The sequence below is a fragment of the Carlito syrichta genome, unplaced genomic scaffold, assembly GCF_000164805.1.
Source record: "Carlito syrichta isolate Samal-C Ts95f unplaced genomic scaffold, Tarsius_syrichta-2.0.1 Scaffold191071, whole genome shotgun sequence".
Classification (NCBI taxonomy): Eukaryota; Metazoa; Chordata; class Mammalia; order Primates; family Tarsiidae; genus Carlito; species Carlito syrichta.
In genome coordinates this window covers 195,771-214,521 of record NW_007135167.1, presented here as the reverse complement: position 1 = coordinate 214,521, position 18,751 = coordinate 195,771, and the positions used below count along the sequence as shown (strand labels likewise).

At 38.9% G+C, this 18,751-nt stretch overlaps 1 protein-coding gene across 1 annotated transcript in view; it reads left to right on the top strand.

The window, feature by feature from the left end:
• The window catches only part of LOC103253009 (formin-2-like), a gene marked incomplete at both ends in the record, with an annotated part of 107,595 nt that extends 88,844 nt beyond the window's left edge, over positions 1 to 18,751 (top strand). The window contains 2 exons of the mRNA XM_021709361.1: positions 1,152 to 1,207; positions 17,993 to 18,751. Of these exons, the coding sequence (XP_021565036.1) occupies positions 1,152 to 1,207; positions 17,993 to 18,751 (815 nt within the window). The remainder of the gene's footprint in view (positions 1 to 1,151; positions 1,208 to 17,992) is intronic.

Genomic DNA, 18,751 nt, shown 5'->3' with positions numbered 1-18,751 from the left:
GTGCAACCATTTATATACTAAATGCCTTTATTTTCTGTAGAATTGTCACATATATCAACCATGATGCTGGTAAATTGGGAATGTCTGAATGTCCACGAAGAGTGACTGCTATATCTCGTGTCCATCTGGGGTCTGGTCTGTATGCCAGTCAGGAGGAGCAATGTGACAGTCAGGAGACATGAATGCTAGCTTTCACCTTGCCACCAACCTCTTGCTTTATGGGCTTTGGATTTCTTATCTCTGAAATGTGGAGAATGAATGAGATGAATGGTTTTCAGGCTGTGATCCATGGAGCACTGGGGATTCCTGAAGCCCCTTCCCTTCCCTTCCCTTCCCTTCCCTTCCCTTCCCTTCCCTTCCCTTCCCTTCCCTTCCCTTCCCTTCCCTTCCTCTCTTTCACTCTCTCTCTCCTTTCTCTTTGCATCTTTTCCTTCACTCTCTGCTCCACCTCCCAAAGTGCTGGGATTATAGACATGAGCCACCCCACCTGGCTTTATTTTTATTATGTTTTAAATTTGCATGCAAGCTGCACTTAGGAAAAGCTGCCCTCTAGCTACAAAAAAAAAAAAAAAAAAATTCCTGAACTTGGTTATCCCTTAGGCTTTCCAGCATGATGAATCTGTAGTCTTGTAGAGTCTCAAATGACACAAAGACGAAAGGAGCTAAATCCCTTCAGAATCTCTTATTGCTCAGTGTCTCGTGGTGACAGTGTTCATTACCTCTCATTGAAATCAAAAGGCATTTTGACAACAGTGAGATAAGGCTTTTGCGATCCCATCCTTTTTGACTTTTTGCATGGTACAGTCTTTACCTACATGAATTATATACGAAGTGAAAGTCTTAGTAGGGGCTTCCTGGCACATCATAGAAACGAGCAATTGAGAAAAATAATTATAATTGATATGTAAACAAGGGCAAAAGATTATTCCAATATTTAAAAATAACTAGTGACATGAGTGTTTATCATTTTATGTATTATGTATACTGAAATAGTCGTATCCTAATAATCCAGTAATATAACTGGAAAAAAGACTGGACATTTTTGTTACTTATGGTTAAAGGTATATTTTGGTGAAAGTTTTATTTTCTGACTGAGGAAATAAGAAACGTGTTCTTTAAGATATTGACTGCCTGCTTCCTTTCCAATCCAGAATCTCAAATTGCTGTCGTGGAATCTCCAAATAAAAGTTCAGATGATGTCCAGCAGGTAAGATGATCTCATTAGGATGTCGAATTCCCATCTCTCTTATTTGTCATAAAATTGTGACAGACTGTGATTTATCTTCCCATCTGTCTGGCTGGCTAGGCTGCCCTTTTTTCCCTAAGTCTGGGGGGGAATCTAGTCAGGCAGAAGTGGATGTTTTCTCTCATGTATATTTTGCAAGGAAAATTAGCCTTGAAGTGGAACTGAGTGCAATCTTCTCAGAAGCTGCTTTATGTATATCCAGCCAAAAAAGAGTTGGCCCCAACAACAGCTGGCTCTAGCAGGAAATGGTGGCCACTCCAGGGAGAACTCTGCCGAGATGTGCCTGGTTGAAGAGTTCCATGAATATAATCTTAACAACAACAACAAAAGTCTATCAGAGCTTTTCTAAGATCAAATAAGATTCTTAAGTTGCTTTGTTGGACGAAACATCAAGTTAGCGTCTGTTTAATTTCTGTTACTTAAGCAAATGTCTTTTTTTTCTTGTACTAAATTGGACTTCTTATTTAAGAAAAAAACTTCAAGAAAGGAAATATTTCTATGGAATGGTAATTGATTAGCAGTTGCTCTTTTGTATATATAACTATTTGTTAAATTTATTTATACATTTGCACAACTATGTTGCTTTTGACAATAACAGTATTAGAAATCAATGGTAGGAAGATGTGTTCTGTTCTGTTGCATGTTGTTTAGGACAGCAGTCCCCAACTTTTTTGGCATCAAGGACGTTTCATGGAAGTCAATTTTCTCATGGGGTTTTGGGGGAGTTGGGGGGGTGTGCAGGCAAACCTCGCTGCTAATGTTACTCTGTATTTGCAGCTGCTCCCTAGTGCTAGCCTCACCACGGCAACTCCACCTCAGATCATCAGACATAAGGTTGTCATAAGGAGTGTGCAACCTAGATCCCTCAAATGCACCATTCACACAGTTAGGTCGGGCTCCTATGAGAATCTAATGCTGCCGCTGATCTGACAGAATGAGGAGCTCAGATGGTAATGTGAACAGCGGAGAATGGCTGTAAATACAGATAAAGCTTTGTCTGCTCACCGACCTGCAGCTCATCTCCTAACACAGACCAGTATTGATCCATGGCCTCTCCTGGATTAGGAGACCATGAGAGTATGCAAGTGTGGGTTGTATGTTCAGGTTTGTTTCTGGTTTGTGTGTGACAACAAGCTTAGATTACCTGAAGCATAGTGTTCTCTGTAAAATTAAAGAATTGATGATCTTTGAGAACTCTTCAAAGCATAATTTCCTTTTGAAAAAGAAGCCATGCATCATACATGAAGGTCGTGCACCCCCTGGAGGAGAAATAGGGGCATAACACTGGTCAGGAACTTCATTTTATAGTCCATGGATCTTTTAAAAAATGCAGTTAGATTGGCTATTTCTGTAAATTTAAGTTTCTTTTAAGAATAGTATCTTTTTTAAAAAGCATGTTTCTCCAGCTCATCTTTGTCACAGCAGATACCTACATCAATCTGGGGCACTTGGAGAGGCATGGTGGACTCAGCTGATGGTTATTTAATTAACTGCAATGATTAGCCAATAGTGAATAAGATGAAGATAAGAAGAGGTAAAAAGAAACAATAAGATGAGCAATAATTAAGAAAAATAGTACCCTCAAACGTCTTCACATTTTTGCTTTTTTTTTTTTTTTTAAAGGCGTGGCTTAATTGTGATCTAAAAGGATATATTATGTTTTTCTGAATTCTTATGTGCATATATGAATGATTTGTAATAGTATATGAAAATGCCAAAGAGAACCCAGAAAAGGAGCATCCTATAATATCCACAATGATGAACTATGTATATTACTCTAAATATTAAGATTGCAACTCTTATATATCAAGATATATATTCATGTGTATAATATTACAGTGATCTTCTGTTTTCTTGAGCTACGAACCATGGTACAGATATATTGCAATAAGCAGAAAACCTAATGGATTGAATGATTTTAAAACACTTGATGTTACAGTTTTAATACTCAAGGATAAAATAGATTGACTAAATGTCACATCTTCTTTCCTTGTTGACAACAAAGTGTCTAGAAGCCAGAAAATGCAATAAATTAATTGAGAGGTAACAATATTTAGAAGCAATTGAGGTTAAGCATTCAACAATGACATTCACTTACTTTTGGAATCATTGATTCTTTGTCATAAGTTTATTTTATGGCCTTGTTCTTTTCTTAGATGATACAGATGTGTTTCATAAGAGCCTAAGGTAACTGGTCATAGAGAGGACAGAAAAACAGAATTAATTATCAACCTACTGCCTACCTATTATTTTACTGTATTACCTTGTGTAATCCTTACAAGAGTCCTTTAAAGTAACTATTATAATCCACATTTATCTGATATGATTATAGAAGTTAAAAGTAACCCATCAATGATCATAAACTTGATAAAGAGTACAGCCAAGATTCAAGTTCAGGTCTGTTTGATTTGATACAGCTACGTGACTTTTTAAAATTCATTTTAGAATCATGGTGCGCAGGTGAGAAGTTGTCACATAGGTATAGTGCGTGAAGGTGAGGTTTGGGCTTCTGATGAGCCTGCCCCCTCCCCTCCCTGCCGTGGTAACATGGTACCCAACGGGTGGTTTTGCATCGTTTATTCCCCCTCCTGTCCTTCTTTCTTCCTTCCTTTAACAGTGCCGAGTGCCTGTTGCTCCCATCCTTGTGCCTGTGTGTGCCCAGCATTTAGTATCCACTTATGAGTGAGAACATGTGGTATTCAGTTTTCTGTTTCTGTGATAATTTGCTTAGAATGATGGCCTTCAGCTGCATCCACGTTGCTACAAGTGCCATGATTTTGTTCTTCTTTAGATTTTATACATTTACTATGATAAAAATTATACTTTTGCATAAGTAATCACCTATGGCTATTTAGTACCATCTCATACCAAAATCTTCATATGGAGGGAATGAGAAGTTGAAGAGTTATTCTATTGTATTTAAACTATATCATTTAGAAGAATCAAATGTCAAGATACATTATAGAGGCATAAAAGTGTATCCATTTTGAAGTTTTGCTGGAACTTTGATGTGATAAATTGTGTTAATTTTACTGACTTTAATACTTTATTTAAACGGTTTAATTTTTCATGTAAAGCACCTTGCTTTTTTCTTCTTGGTCACTAGATGGCAGTTCTGTATCTCTGTAAATTACCACTGCAGAAGGAAATTCGAAGTTTTAAGGCAGTTTGCTCTGTATGAATGATGAACTTCAGAGGTTTTCTGGTCCATCCGGTGCTGCCTGCGTTATTCTGTGGTCGTAATGTGAGATCCCCAGGACTGCTTAGTCAAAGGCATGCAGCCGAGTTGGAAAGCATCCTCTAAGTTTTTCTTCAGATGTGTGTTCAGGCACCTGTTCTCTCAATCTGAGCACAGTGGAATTTATTGAATGAATTTTGACTTTTACTCTCTCCCCGTAGTTAATAATTCTGAGAGCTCAGAATCTCTAGAAAAAACACATGACTCATAAAGCCTTTTCTCAATTCAGAGGAGTCGAAGCCTGCTGTGTTGCCAGAGTCTGATGCTTAAAGCAAATACAGCTGGCACTTATACGAAAGAAAAGGACTATGGTTGTTTGTTGAGTGCTTTTGTTGATTACCCTATGGAATTAGGAGACCTTAAGATAAAACTACATTCTTTAGACATCACTTACTGATTATTTTATTTTCAAGTAATATGCTCTGGAAATGTGTCTAAAGAATTATGTCATAAAACTGAAATGGGACTATTTTTTAAAAAAACTTTTGGCATTTGAAATACTACTAAAACTGTAAATCCTTTTATACGCTATGGTATATTAGTAGCGCAACCCATTGGATGGCCTTAAAGTATTGTTATAGTGTTCTTTATACAGATGGCCACTATGTACTCCTTATTAATTTCAGAAACATCTTTATTTAAGAACCAATCGGGGAAATGGGTGTGAGTAGTGCAGGGTAGCCTAGCTGAGGTGCCTGAGAGATCATTCACAAGTGTCTTGGCTTAGAAAAGTTTGAAGAGTAAAAGAGGCGTTGGTGAGATGGAAAGAAAGGTGTGGAGCAAAGGTAATTCTGAAGACATAATGGAGACTTACAAAATCAAGAAGCAATTTGAATCGGAGGGGATGTCTTAGACATATGGAAAGGTTGGAAAAATATCATTGTCTTAGACATATGGAAAGGTTGGAAAAAAAATATTCTACCCAATGAGGCTTGAGAAGGGCAAGTGAGAGATGGATAGGAAGGGGAGAGAGAAGGTAACCATTGTGGAGGCACTGACTTTGAAAATAGGCAACACTTTGGAAGATGCTTCTATATCTTAAAGGAAAGGAAGGATTTTTCTGGAAGAACGTTTTTATTTTGTGGAAATGCCAAGGAACTCAGAGAAAAAATGTAGACATTTTAGTTTTAGAAATAGAAGGGAAAAGAAAAGAAAAGAAACGCTTCTATCAGTTTTAAGAATGAAAAACAGTTAATATCTGGAAAATAGAATCTGAGATGAGAATGTGAAGAAAGTTTTGGATATCCTGCAGATTGTTTTGTTTTTCTCTGGGGTGGTAAGGTTTGGAGATGAAATGAAGTTGTGTCTTTTGCTCTATTGAGTTTTAGATGGTGTAAAACTAGTTTGTGCTACACATTATTAATGACCTGTGAAGAGAGGCAAACAGTTCAAGCAGCTGATCTCAAGGGATAACGGAGCTGATAAAAAAAGTTATTTGCCCATAAAGGAGGTTTATTCTTTATTGAACATCTGTTGACCTATTGTGTGCAAGAGATTTGTGGTAGATATTGAGGGAAATTCAAAGAATTATAAGACAAAGTCTCAGGTATTCAGAAGCAGACAGTAAAGTAAGAGGGATATATACGTGAAACGATTTGCAAGATTTAATGTCATTCTGCCAAGATACTTAGTGCATGCTATATTACAGAACTTAACAAAATGGAAAGGTTGTTGGGAGACTGTAATTAAGGACAGTTTCTTATAGCTGGAGAGGAGAAGCGTGAGTATTTCAGATTGGAGAAGAGGGGGAACATACAGCAGTAAGCAGAGCATTGTGCGGGAGGGAGCACCGTAGTCTGAGCGACATGGGAGGCAGCTCAGCTGACTCCTCTCATGGAGACTGGCTTTGTGTTCTGCCTCTTGGGCCTCCTCTGCACACAGCCTGACAGTGGCTCGGCCCAGAGCCCAGGCTTATCTGGATTACTGCAATATTCTCCCAACAGGTCTTTCTACTTCCAGTCTTAATCCTTTCTAATCTCTCCTCCACAGTGCTTCCAGAGTTATCTTTCTAAAATCCAAATTTGCTTGTGTTTGAAACTGCTCAGACTCATTCAATGACTGTTCATAGCTTTTGAGAAAATATTCAGCCTCCTGAATTTGACACACAGGGTTTTCCCTTGCCATCCTCTGTCTTTAGCCTTGTCACTCACTGTTTCCTACATGTTTGGCTTGGTCCAGCCTTCAAAACTACCCTTGTTTTCTGAAAGTTTTAGGATTCATCATAGATGCCATTATATATGTGTTTCTTTTGTACTTCTTTCTTTTTAAAAAATGACTTAATTGTGATCTCATCTAAATTTGACTTTCTCTTAGAAACTTTACCTGAGATGCCTCAATGAGACCTTTTTCACTGTCCCCACTCTGTGGTGACCTCCTATATATCTTATTTTCCATATGCATGGCTCACAGACAGTTAGTTCCTTAAGAATAAGACTATTCTTTTTGTCTTTGTCCCTCCAGTATCTAACAGAGTACCTGATATTTTGAGGGAGTTCAGAAAATATTTGATGAAAGAATAAATATGTGAGAGACCACACCAATTAGAGCAGAGGGTACATTTGGAGAGTGGTCGAAAATTTGCTTATATTCATCCATAGTGATTGAGGATCTGAGCTTTGGATCATTTTGCCTGGGTGCAAATCCCAGTTACTCCACTTTTAACAGGGAAACTGTCAAAGATAAAGTCAGATACTGGTTAAAATGGTAAGGACAGATTTTATATCAGTAGTAACTATTGCACCAGGGAAACAAGTCCAGTGTGAACTACATTTTGATTTGTTCAGAGGTGACTGAACATTTTAAAAGGAGTATGAAGGAATAGGAAGGAGGGTGAGAGAGTCTCAGGAGAGTCCAGATAAGTGAAAAATTACAAAGGATTCCTTGGTATACCTGACATTAGGACAGCTGTGTCTGATAACCGGTAATTATTGAAGTTGGGATTCTGTCCTTCCCAGTCCTGTACTCAGGTGATGGCTGAAACAAACACTACTTTTTTGAGGCAGACTTCAGTTTTTTTTCAGGCAGGTACTTTAAGAGGGAGTAGGGTTATCTTAGGGATGTGGCCTTGAGCTGTTAGAAATGATGTTAGCATTTGTTTAAGCATTTAAAGGCCAAGGTTGAAGCCTATTTAAGAAGGTGGCTCAGAGTAGCCCAGCTAGAGTTTGATCAAGGAAAGAATCTTTGTCAGAACTTGAGAAGAGCATTTCACTCTATGTGCCTTAGTTTTCATGTCTACAAAATGGGCATAATAACTATTCCTATTTCATAGGGATTTTGTGGGTTTTTAATGCATTAATTTGTGTAAAATTCTTTCAAGAGCTTCTGGCACCATTGTAAATGGTCAAAATGTTAGCTACTGTTTTTGATCTTATATGAATATTCCTCTCATAATGTAGTTTCCTCAGTATTCATGGATTTTGTATTTGCAAACTGGCCTACTTGTTATATTTTATCTGTAACCCCCAAATCATATTCATGTGGCACTCTCGTGATCATTCCCAGGCATGCATAAAATGGCAAAAAATTTGAGTCGTTCAATGTGCATGTGCCCAGGTGAGGCTGAACTAAATGAAGATCTGCTTTCTTCTTTCAGCTCTTTCTGTACACAATTATCCTTTTTGTGGTCTATATTGAGTCATGTTTTCCAAATGTTTGTGCTTTTTCTTGGTCATTTCACTGTTTGAAATGGTCCCCAAGCATAGTGCTGCAGTGCTGTCTAGTGTTCCTAAGACAAGAAGCTGTGATGTTTTTGTGGAGGAAATACATGCCAGATAAGTTTCACTCAGCCATGAGTGACTGTGTTTTTGACCAACAGTTCAATGCTAATTAATCAACAATATTATTAAATAAGGTGTCTTTCAATATGAACACACATTTTAAAATGGTTACACAATGTGACCGGGGGCTTGGAATCGAATCCTGTATTTTTTCCAGGAACAAAGAGTAGTTCAGTATTCACTGGTTCAGGGTTCACGTTGACTTTGTAGAACAAAACTGCTGTGAATAACAAGAATCAACTGTATCTTATTTAATTCTCACAATACCCCTTTGCAATAGGCAGGGCAGGTAATAAGTTATCCACATTTCATCGGTCATTAAAGATCTTATGAGCTAAGGAGAGAATTTAAAACACCTTATGCTCAGCAGTCAGGAGCCAGTTTTTAAAACTTTTTTCTTGTTTTGTTAGAGATGGAGTCTCACTGTGTTGCCCAGGCTGGTCTTGAACTCCTGGTCTCAGGTGTGAGCCGCTGCGCCAGACTGGGAGCCATGAGTTTTCGAGCAAGGTACCATGATGAGCTAGTGTTTAAGGAATCTGGCAAGGAAATGTAGTATTGATAAGAAGAGGGAGAGTAGAGCCAGTTGGAGGACCCGCTATTAAACTCTCCCAGTAACCCCACTGTGAGATGATGAGAATCTCAAATAAGGTGCTGATGTGACAGGGGAAAATTAGCAACCAAAGACTGAAATAATGAATTTGGTAACCATGTCTGGGGTATAAATGAGACTGTGGTTCTGAAAGTGTGGTCCCTGGACCAGCAACACCAGCAACAGCAACAGCAACAGCAACAGCAGCATCAACCAGGAACTGGTTGCAAATGCAAATTATCAGGCCCTACCCAGACCTACTGAATTAGAAACTCTGGGAGTGGGTCCTGACAATCTGTTTTAACAAGCCCTCCAGGTGATTCTGCTGCAGATCAAATACAAGAGACAATGAATTAGGAAATAATTTGAAGATGTTACTAAGCCTAAGTAAACTGCAAGGCAGGGAGGTGGTATTTGGTTGGAAGATGAGATGCTGTGATATTGTGAAATATAAATTTGTTCTTAATCCCCATCTCCTGGCATTCAACTCCCCAAATCCTTGGAATCTTCAAAGTGATAGGCATCTCTTTGCATACTCATGAGTGACTGATGACTGGTAGCTTCAGGGTTGGGGCTAACCAACAGAAAGTCCAAGACAGCGTAATAGAGTTGGGACTGTCGGCTCCACCTCAAACCTCTGGGGACAAGAAAAAGGCTGTAGGTTAGACTGATCACCAATGACCAGTGATTTAGTCAGTCATACCAGCATAATGAAGCCTCCATTAAACCACCCTCTCCTCCCAAACAAAAGGGCCCGGAGAAGCAGCTCACACCTGTAATCCCAGCTCTTTGAAAGTCCAAGGTGCAAGGATTGCTGGAGCCCAGGAGTTTGAGACCAGCCTGGACAACATAGCGACACCTTGTCTCTACAAAAGTAAAAAAAATTGGCTGGGTGTGGTGGCATACACCTGTAGTCCCGGCTATTTGGGAGGCTGAGGTCGAAGGATTGCCTGAACCTAGGAACCCAAGGCTGTGGTGAGCCATGATTGTGCCACTGCACTCAGCCTATACCTCAGTGAGACTACAACTTAAACAAACAAAAAAGACAGAGCATGAAGAACTACCAGATAGCTGAACTTGTGGAGTTTCTTGGAAGGTGGTGTAGCAAATGCTTGGATGCTCCCTGTATCTGGCCCCCACCCATCTCTTCATCTGTATCCTTTGTAATATCCTGTATAATAAGCCAATAAAAGTGTTTCTCTGAGTTATATGAGCTGTGAGCCACTGTTACAAGTTAATTAAACCCGAGGAGGGGGTGATGGGAACTCTGATTTGTAGCTTGTGGGTCAGAAGTTCTAAAGGCCTGGATTTGTGACTGGCGTCTGAAGTGTTAGTGTCAGAATTTACTTGAGTTAGGGGATACTCATTTGGTGTCCACTGCAAAACTGATGATTGGTTGCTGGAGGGAAGAAATCCCCACACATTTTGATGATGAGAGTTCACAGAAATGTTGACTATTGACCGAGAGAACAGAAAAGCGCTTTAGTTTGTTTTTTTTTTTCCTGTGTCCTCAGATGCATTTTAAATGTAAGGAAAAGGGTAGGGTAATCAAATAGCCATGATAGCTGAGCAGTCACAATATGGAAGTGAAGCATTGATGATGGAGAAAAACTTGCAGTGATCAGTACAGAGATAAGAGATTGAAGATGTAAAAATTGATGAGATTTCCCAGTATATAGGGACAAAGTCTCCGCTCCCTCCAAAAAAATCTATGGGAGGGAACAGAGAAAAATGAATAGGAAGGAGGAGTGTAACATGATAGAAGCCAACAGAAGAGGGGGTTTTAAGAAGGATGGAATGATTAATAGTTTCAAATATTTATAAAGGCCAGGGTTAAAGCTATAGTATTTGGCAATAAGGAGACCATCAGCATACCAAGAGAGTAATTCCATTAGAGCTCCAGGGTCAAAAGACAGCTTCACCACTCTGAGTAGTAGTCCTAATCTATTCCATTTGATTTTCTCCAAGCTTTGTTCTTTAGAAAGTTTTTTTATTTTTATTTTTTTAGGATGACATTTGAGAATAGTTGGGTGTTAACGCAAGGAAGGTGGTTAGGAGGTGAAAAACTGAGCTGCACTTTACATCCACCAATCATTAAAAGAAAGTGAAACTAATAAAGTAGTGTTTTTCTTTCTTACATTGTTTGGGATAGGTTGCTTTAGAGTATGGTCTAGAACCTTGCTACAACTCTAGCTCAAACAACTAGAGAAAAAAATTCCAAAAATGTGAGCGGGAACAAAAAAGGCAGATTCCCTCTGCTGTTTATTTTCCTTTTTTTTTTTGGTATTTCCTTCCTTGAATCTTATTACTTCTGCTGTGGTGACTACTTTAACTTTTTGGTCAGCTTATCAACCACTCTGCTAAAGAGATGTAATATAGCCAATTACAATTTCTAACTTATCCCTCTCCCTTCCACGTTACATTTCTCATTGATCAATGAAAGAATTGCAAGAGTGCTGTCATATCCATTCCAGTTCAAAAATGTAACTTCAATAATTCATCATCTGTTTCATAATAAGGATCCTAGAAGTGCCATCTTAGCTCTTTGTGTGAAGCTCTCCTTTTCTATAACGTGTTCTACATTAAGAAACCTCAGGAAAGTTTTTTCCCATTTACCATCCATTTTAATATTTTCTTCTTTCTTGAAATTTCTCTTTCTAACTCAAAATTTCTTGTACGTTATTTGTGCACACAACTTAATCCTTTTAAAACCTGTTTATTTTCCTATAAGATCACATATAGCATATGTTGGCAAATCGTAGATCTTTGATTTGTTCCATTGGTTTGTTCCAAACCTTTAGAATGTTCTAGAACTTAGAACATGGCAAATACATAATTTATATGCTACTGTAAAGAGTAGAATTCCTGAAGGTGTCCTAACTTGTTAGTTATGTCACCTTAGAATTTAGTAGAACTTAAAAATCTGAGTATGGTGGAATATGAATTATATATCTCATTAAGATTTACAAAATAAAATATTATAGTGTGAACTTACCAATAAACAGCTCTTATATTCTAGGTTCTGAAAGTATCCTGCTTACATAATAAATATCATAAAGTTTCAAAGATGAGCTATTTAACTTTTTAGCAAAAGCTTCACTCAAGTGTATCTTGGCTTCCTTTTTGACAGTTGTAATCTTAATGTTACAGTAATGTTTTCTTTTTCTGGGAATCAGATAATCTTCTATTTGGAAAAATATTTTTGGTGAACATTTTATTTTTTAATGGAAACTTTTATTTTGTGATATGCCAGTATTCAAACAATTTATACGAACTAACCATCACCACTCACATATAAGATTATACAGGAATGGAAGAATTTTGGCTGACTTATTGTATATGATTTAGAGCCAAACTGGATGGCAGACTCTACCACTTATAATGACTGAGGGTTTTGAAACAATATTTTAAAATACAAATAATCTTAAAGTTGGTAATAAAGTATATTACTTATTGTGTTCACTGGCTAAAAATATATTTGTCTTTCCTTCATTTACAAGGACGCATCCATTATATAGGTTCTTTACAAAATTGGCAGGTTGGGCACAATGGCTCATGCCTGTAATCCCAGCGCTTTGGGAGACCAGCTTGGGAGGATTGCTTGAACCCAGGAGTTCAAAACTGGCTGAGCAACATAGCGAGACCTTGACTCTACAAAAAAAATTTTAAAATTAGCTGGGCATGGCGGTGCACACTTGTAGTTGCAGTTGCTCGGGAAGTTGAGGCAGGATTGCCTGAGATCAGGAAGTTGTGATAAAAAACAAAACAAAAATAACACACACACACAATTGCCAAAGCCATTGCTTTTCCCTTTTCTTCTTTTAAAAAGATTATTTATTTAAATTTGTGATACAAAAACCTATTAGCTGTGGGTAAACTGTTCCCCAATTACTGGAAATGCTGAGAGTCTTTTTGAAAAGTGTAGAAGTCTAAAGATAATGAAAAGTTCATGTCTCCATTGTCAAGTCCTTTGAGAATCTGATAGGCCTCCCTCTAGCTGCACCCTGAAGAGACAGAAGATTAAGTTCCAGGCACTAGACACAGGGGAACACACTAGGCTCTTAACTTGAGGGCTTTCCATGGACAACAGAGCGCCTGGCAGTCTCTTAGAGATTAAATCTGGGCTGTGTCAGTGGGTGGGCACTACAGATCTCCACTCCACTTTGTGTGAGTCCTGAGAGTAGGATGTTTGCTTAAATGGCCAGAGAATAACCAGCCCTTTTTCTTGATAATGACTAATATTTACCATGTCAATCTTTTAATAAATCCCTGAAAAAAGATCATATTAGAAATCAACTCTTACTGCTAACAAGCAATGCAGCTTTCTCTAGAGAGCTCTGCAGAAAATATGTCAGCTGGCTTTGTAAATCTGGGCTTCTCTGAGAACCAGCCAGCCCTTGACTGATAGCTGTGGATAAGAAAAGCCAGATAAGATTCTTTGAAGACTGTTAACTAAATTCAGAACCAAAAATCCTACATACATTTGGCTGATCTTTAATAGTGGCTGACTGACCTTATTTTACAGGATAGTCATTTAAGGCTTGAGATGAGCTTGTTTGCTCTGTTTCCCTGGAATGGAAAAGGAGGACTGTAATGTTGATTCAGGGTCAGGATTTTATGGTGCAGGTAAAGATAGATCATAGAGGGAATGAAGATTCTAACAAATTAGTGTCTTGTTCTCTCTACAGTGGGAATAATGTAAGAAGCAAATGGTCTCTCAACCCAAGTTTTCTTCCATGTTTTCTGTCTATAAAAATGATCCATACAAATATTTCTTTCTGTGAAAATTTCAGTCTTTTGTCTTTGCAATCTGTTGATTATCATCTTTATGAATTCTTTGACTCTGTCACCATAAGCCTAGTACTAGTGCTAGCATTGCCATATTTATTATTATTATTCAGGATAAGTCTTGATACATATAAGAAGGAATACTATGATGCCTGACACAGTTTAAAGTAAAGTGATGGAGATATTGATAACCTTAAGGGTTGGTTCCAGGACTGTAGAATTGATAATTAAAAAGCATAGGACATGAAGGTAGTCTCAACTATATTGATTTAGTATACTGATATCATGTTGATGTGATATATCAAGATGGCTTTTTTAAAAAAGTTTTTTATCTTGAGAACATGATGTTGCCAGTTGAAGGTACTGGCATATTCCACAGATCTATACTATTCTCAAGGCTGATAACTTAGGAATGACTCTGACTTGTACGCACTCATGTTTAGAGAGGGTGTCAAATTGAGAACCAGGCAGATCCATCTACTCCACAAATGCCCCTAAAGTAAATTGGTTGGAAAAAATAGATCCCAATGATTCCTGGAGTTTTGAAGTTTTCATCAGTATATCCTATTCAAATATGGGGTTAAAGGAAGCCAAAATCATTGTGGCTTACAGGACAACTGTGGATTAAGCATCAATTCTATTAAGGAGGACTATCTTGGAAATAAATCTTTTGAACATAAATTTTGACTTTTGTTTTTCTTGAATTGACCTTCATGGAAAATGGAAGGAATCATGACGTGTAATTCTATGAATACAAATTTATTGATAAAAAATAATAATAATTGCTACTGAGGTAGGCCATTTTGACTTAGGATCGCTTTCTTTGTGTGTGTGTTTGTGTGTGTGTGTGTGTGTTTGTGTGTGTTTGCTGAGTGCCCTTTAATTTTTATGTTGTCTTCATTATATTCAAATCTAGGATGAAAAAGAGTGGGCCTAGGTAATAACATTTATGAACTGGGTTTTGGGAAATGCTTCCAGAATCTACTTCTTATGTGGCATTTGTCAACTACCCTTTGTATGTGATCAGCATTCTTGGGAAAATGAGAACCATAGTTATATATCAAGATAACTCAAGAAATACTTATTAATGATTAAAAGTCACTTTTAAGAGTATGCTGGAAAAATGATCTGTATATTTGATTAATCTGGTATAACAAATAAATGTTGACTAGTTCTTATTAGGATAAATATGGGTGCTAGTTTTTTGGCTTCTGGTTTCCTTTGTACTTACTAGTATCATAATTGGAGAGTGGAATTAAGTATAGTGGCCACAAAGAATATTAAAAATTGTTTATATATATTTTACCATGGGTTACTTAGAAACTGTATGGGGCATGTGCATTACAATACTTTAGTCTTTTGTGGAAAAAATTTTTTGGTAAAAAATAGTGACTTAAGGAGTGTGTGTGTAGACACATACTTGTGTATATGAATACCTATACTTACCTATAAGTCACCTCTCAACTTTTTGCCTATTTAAAGTGTTTTATGTTCCTTCATTAGTTGAGAAGTTATTTTCTATTTCACTTTCACAGCAAAGTCTACTTGATATTATGTTTGATAATACGAACATTTAAGAAAACATGTGTAGGGGCTGTTTCTCAAAGTTACAAATTTTCTTCAGCTCTCAGTAAACATAATTGGGCAAGTGTTGTGCCTCACACCTGTAATCACAGCACTTTGGATGGCCGAGGTGGAAGGACTGCTTGAGCCCAGAAGTTCAAGACCAGCCTGGGGAACATAGAGAGACTGCATCTCTACAAAAACAAAACAAAACAAAACCACCTCCACAACAAAAACTGGGTGTGGTGGTGTGTGCCTGTAGTCCCAACTACTCAGGAGGTTGAGGTGGAAGGATTGCCTGAGCCTAGGAGTCTGAGGCTGTGGTGAACCATGATTGTGGCACTGCCCTCCAGTCTGAGTGACAGTGTGAGACCCTGACTCAAAAACAAAACAAAAACATAATAATTTATCTGCAGCAAATTAAATATTGTAGTAAAAGAAAGTTTCCAGGAAATAAATAACAGAGATTAGGATTAAGACTATTAAATTTAAATCTCCTTCTCCTCCATTGGGTTGGAAGGGACTAACTCTGAGGATTTTTATCAAATATATCATAGCACCCAAAGTACTTAATTTATAGTATATCTCCACCTGCCTTTTTCACTGAAAAATGCGTTGGATGTCTGTTTTGAATTTAGTAAAGAGTAAAGGAAATGTTTATTTCTTACTTTGTGGAGACTTTGCTTGGATCCAGAGTTTAACCTTAGCAAGCAGGCTGAGAGTTTAGGTTGATACTTAATATAATCTTTATATTACCCTTAATTATTCTTCTACAACATGCAGAACTCAGGCCTGAAGTATAAGCCTCAGCCTCCCATGTGAGGAAGATTTGTGTGCACATGGACCTATGAATTCTTACCACTACTCCTAGTAGGGTCATCTTTGGAAAGCCCCTGCACACCCTGAAGAAACAGTTCTCAGCACGATAACCCTCTCACCATCTTTCCATTTCGCTCCAGCCTTGAGTGGACAAATCCACGTCTATGAGGATTCATCTGACATTGTCATTTTCATACAGCCAAGGCTTGTCCTCCTTTTCCTCTGCCTTGAACTATTCCTATTTATCCTCTTTCCTCTTTATCTGTTTCTTCTTCTTCTCTTCCCATCTTTTACTCATATTTTGATATACCCATAGAGTTTTCCTTTCTTTCTATCCAAAACATTTTTTTCTTGAAGGATTTCTGGTTGACTGGGTACCTTGGGAAAGGAAGTTGCCACTTAAGTAGTGAGGGTGCCCCATATGTTGGCACAATTATCAACTTCTTCATAAATTGTGACGAGCCATCAGTTATCACTTTTTGAAATGCCTTGAGTAAAAAGTTAAAATTCTAGTGAACATAAATGCTATGGCAAGACACATAAGGTATATATTCCTGTTCATGTGGATGTCAAAAATATTTCACATGTTCTTATTCTTATTGGAGACTCATTAGTGATTACTTTTTTTTTGAGTCTGGGGTCTCACTGTGTCACCCAGGTTGGCATGCAGTGGCACAGTTGTGGCTCACCACAGCCTCTATCTCCTGGGCTCAGATGATCCTCTATTTCAGCCTCCCAAGTAGCTTGGACTAAAGGTGCATGCCACCATGCCTGGCTATTTTTAGATTTTTTGTAGAGACAAGATCTCGCTATATTGCCTAGGCTGGTCTCAAACTCCTGGGCTCAAGTAGTCTTCCTGCTTCAGCCTCCCCAAGTGCTGGTATTACAGGTATGAGTCACCATATCTGGCCACATTTAGCGATTGCTTTTAAAAGGTGATTATGGCCTTTAAAACTCTGGGTTGCCCCTGTAATCCCAGCACTTTGGGAGACCGAGGCGAGTAGACTGCCTTAGCTCACGGGTTCCAGACCAGCCCGGGCAACTTGGTGAGACCTCATCTCTACAATCAATAAATAACTAGCCGGACATGGTAGCACACGTCTGTAGCTCCAGTTACTTGGAAGGCCAAGGCGGAAGGATTGTCAGAGCCCAGCAGGTTGACACTGGAGTGACCGTGAGCATGCCACTGCACGCCATCCTGGGCGACAGAGTGAGACTCCAACTGAAAAAACAAAACAAACAAACAAAAACCTCTGGGTTGCCTTTAAAACGTCTCTAGTGAACATCCTGGTAGCAAATGTTACTTGGCAGGAAACAGAGAAGTCTATTTTAGAAATAAACTTTTTTTTTTTAGAAAGCAGGATTTATTGAGATGACAGAAAAACTCCCACAGCGGGAGGGGACCCAAAGGGGTAGCCCTGAAATAAACATGTTTGTCGCTCAGAATTTCTTTCCTATTTTTAGTGGTCTTTTGTCCTCAGTGATATTTGAAGATGATTCAAACAAGAACCTTAGGATCCTATGGTAATATTAATAGTATATTTCTGTGGCAGGATTTTTCTGGAAGTATTACAATAAGCATATATGATTTTGCTTGTTTTTTTTTTTAAAATTTTTATTTGTGTTTTTTGAGATCTGACCTTGCTCTGTCTCCCAGGTTGGGGTGTAGAGATGTGATTATAGCTCACTGCAGCCTTGAACTCCTGGGCTTAAGTGATCCTCCAGCCTCAACCTCCCAAGCGGCTGAGACTACATCCATCATGCTTGGCTAATGTTTTATTGTTTTTGTAGAAACAGGGTCTTGCCATGTTGCCCAGGCTGGCCTTGAACTCCTGGCTTCAGGCAATCCTGCCTTGGCCTCCCAAAGTGCTGGGGTTACGAGCGTGAGCTACCACACCCATCTGATTTGACTTAATTTTTGATATTTGGATTTTTCTTTATGCATACTTAACTGTGTCCTTGTCGCCCTTCAGGCAGTTCTTGACATGAAGCCTGAGGGACAGGCAACTGTAATTCAGCAGCTGGAACAGACCATCGAGGATCTGAGGACCAAAATAGCTGAACTAGAGAAGCAGTACCCAGCGCTGGACACAGAGGGGACCAATGGCCGGCATGGGCTTGAGAATGGAGTGGCAGCTTCTGAAGATTTGTGTCTTGAAGCTCTCAGGTTGAGAGAAAAGGATGCGAGCCATCAAAGGATTGTAGAGGCCAAATCAATCCAGACTTCCCCAACAGAAGAGAGTGGGCCACTGATGCTGCCTTCTGTGGATGCTCTGCCAGAGGTCCCCCCATGCTCACCTGGGGCTAAGAGTGGAGAGGCAGCTGGCCCGTCCTCACCCTCTGGACCTCAGACAAAATTCTGTTCAGAGATTTCTTTGATTGTGTCTCCAAGGCGAATATCAGTCCAGCTCGACGCCCATCCATCTGTACAGAGTATCTCTCAGCTTCCAGCACCTCCATCCCTTCCATGGCCTGAGGGTCAAGGACAGCCTGGGTCACAGCCTTCCCATTCTTCTCTTCATCCTGAGTTTGAAACCCACCATGAACACTCTGTTTTCTCCGCCTTCGAAAACAGCTGTACCATCCCCTCCCCACCACCTCTGCCTGGCACAGAGTCCTCCAGCTCCATGCCTGGCCTGGGCATGGTGATTCCCCCACCTCCCCCTCTCCCTGGCATGGCAGTGCCTGCTTTGCCCAGTGCAGCCATCCCCCCACACCCTCCTCTGCCGGGG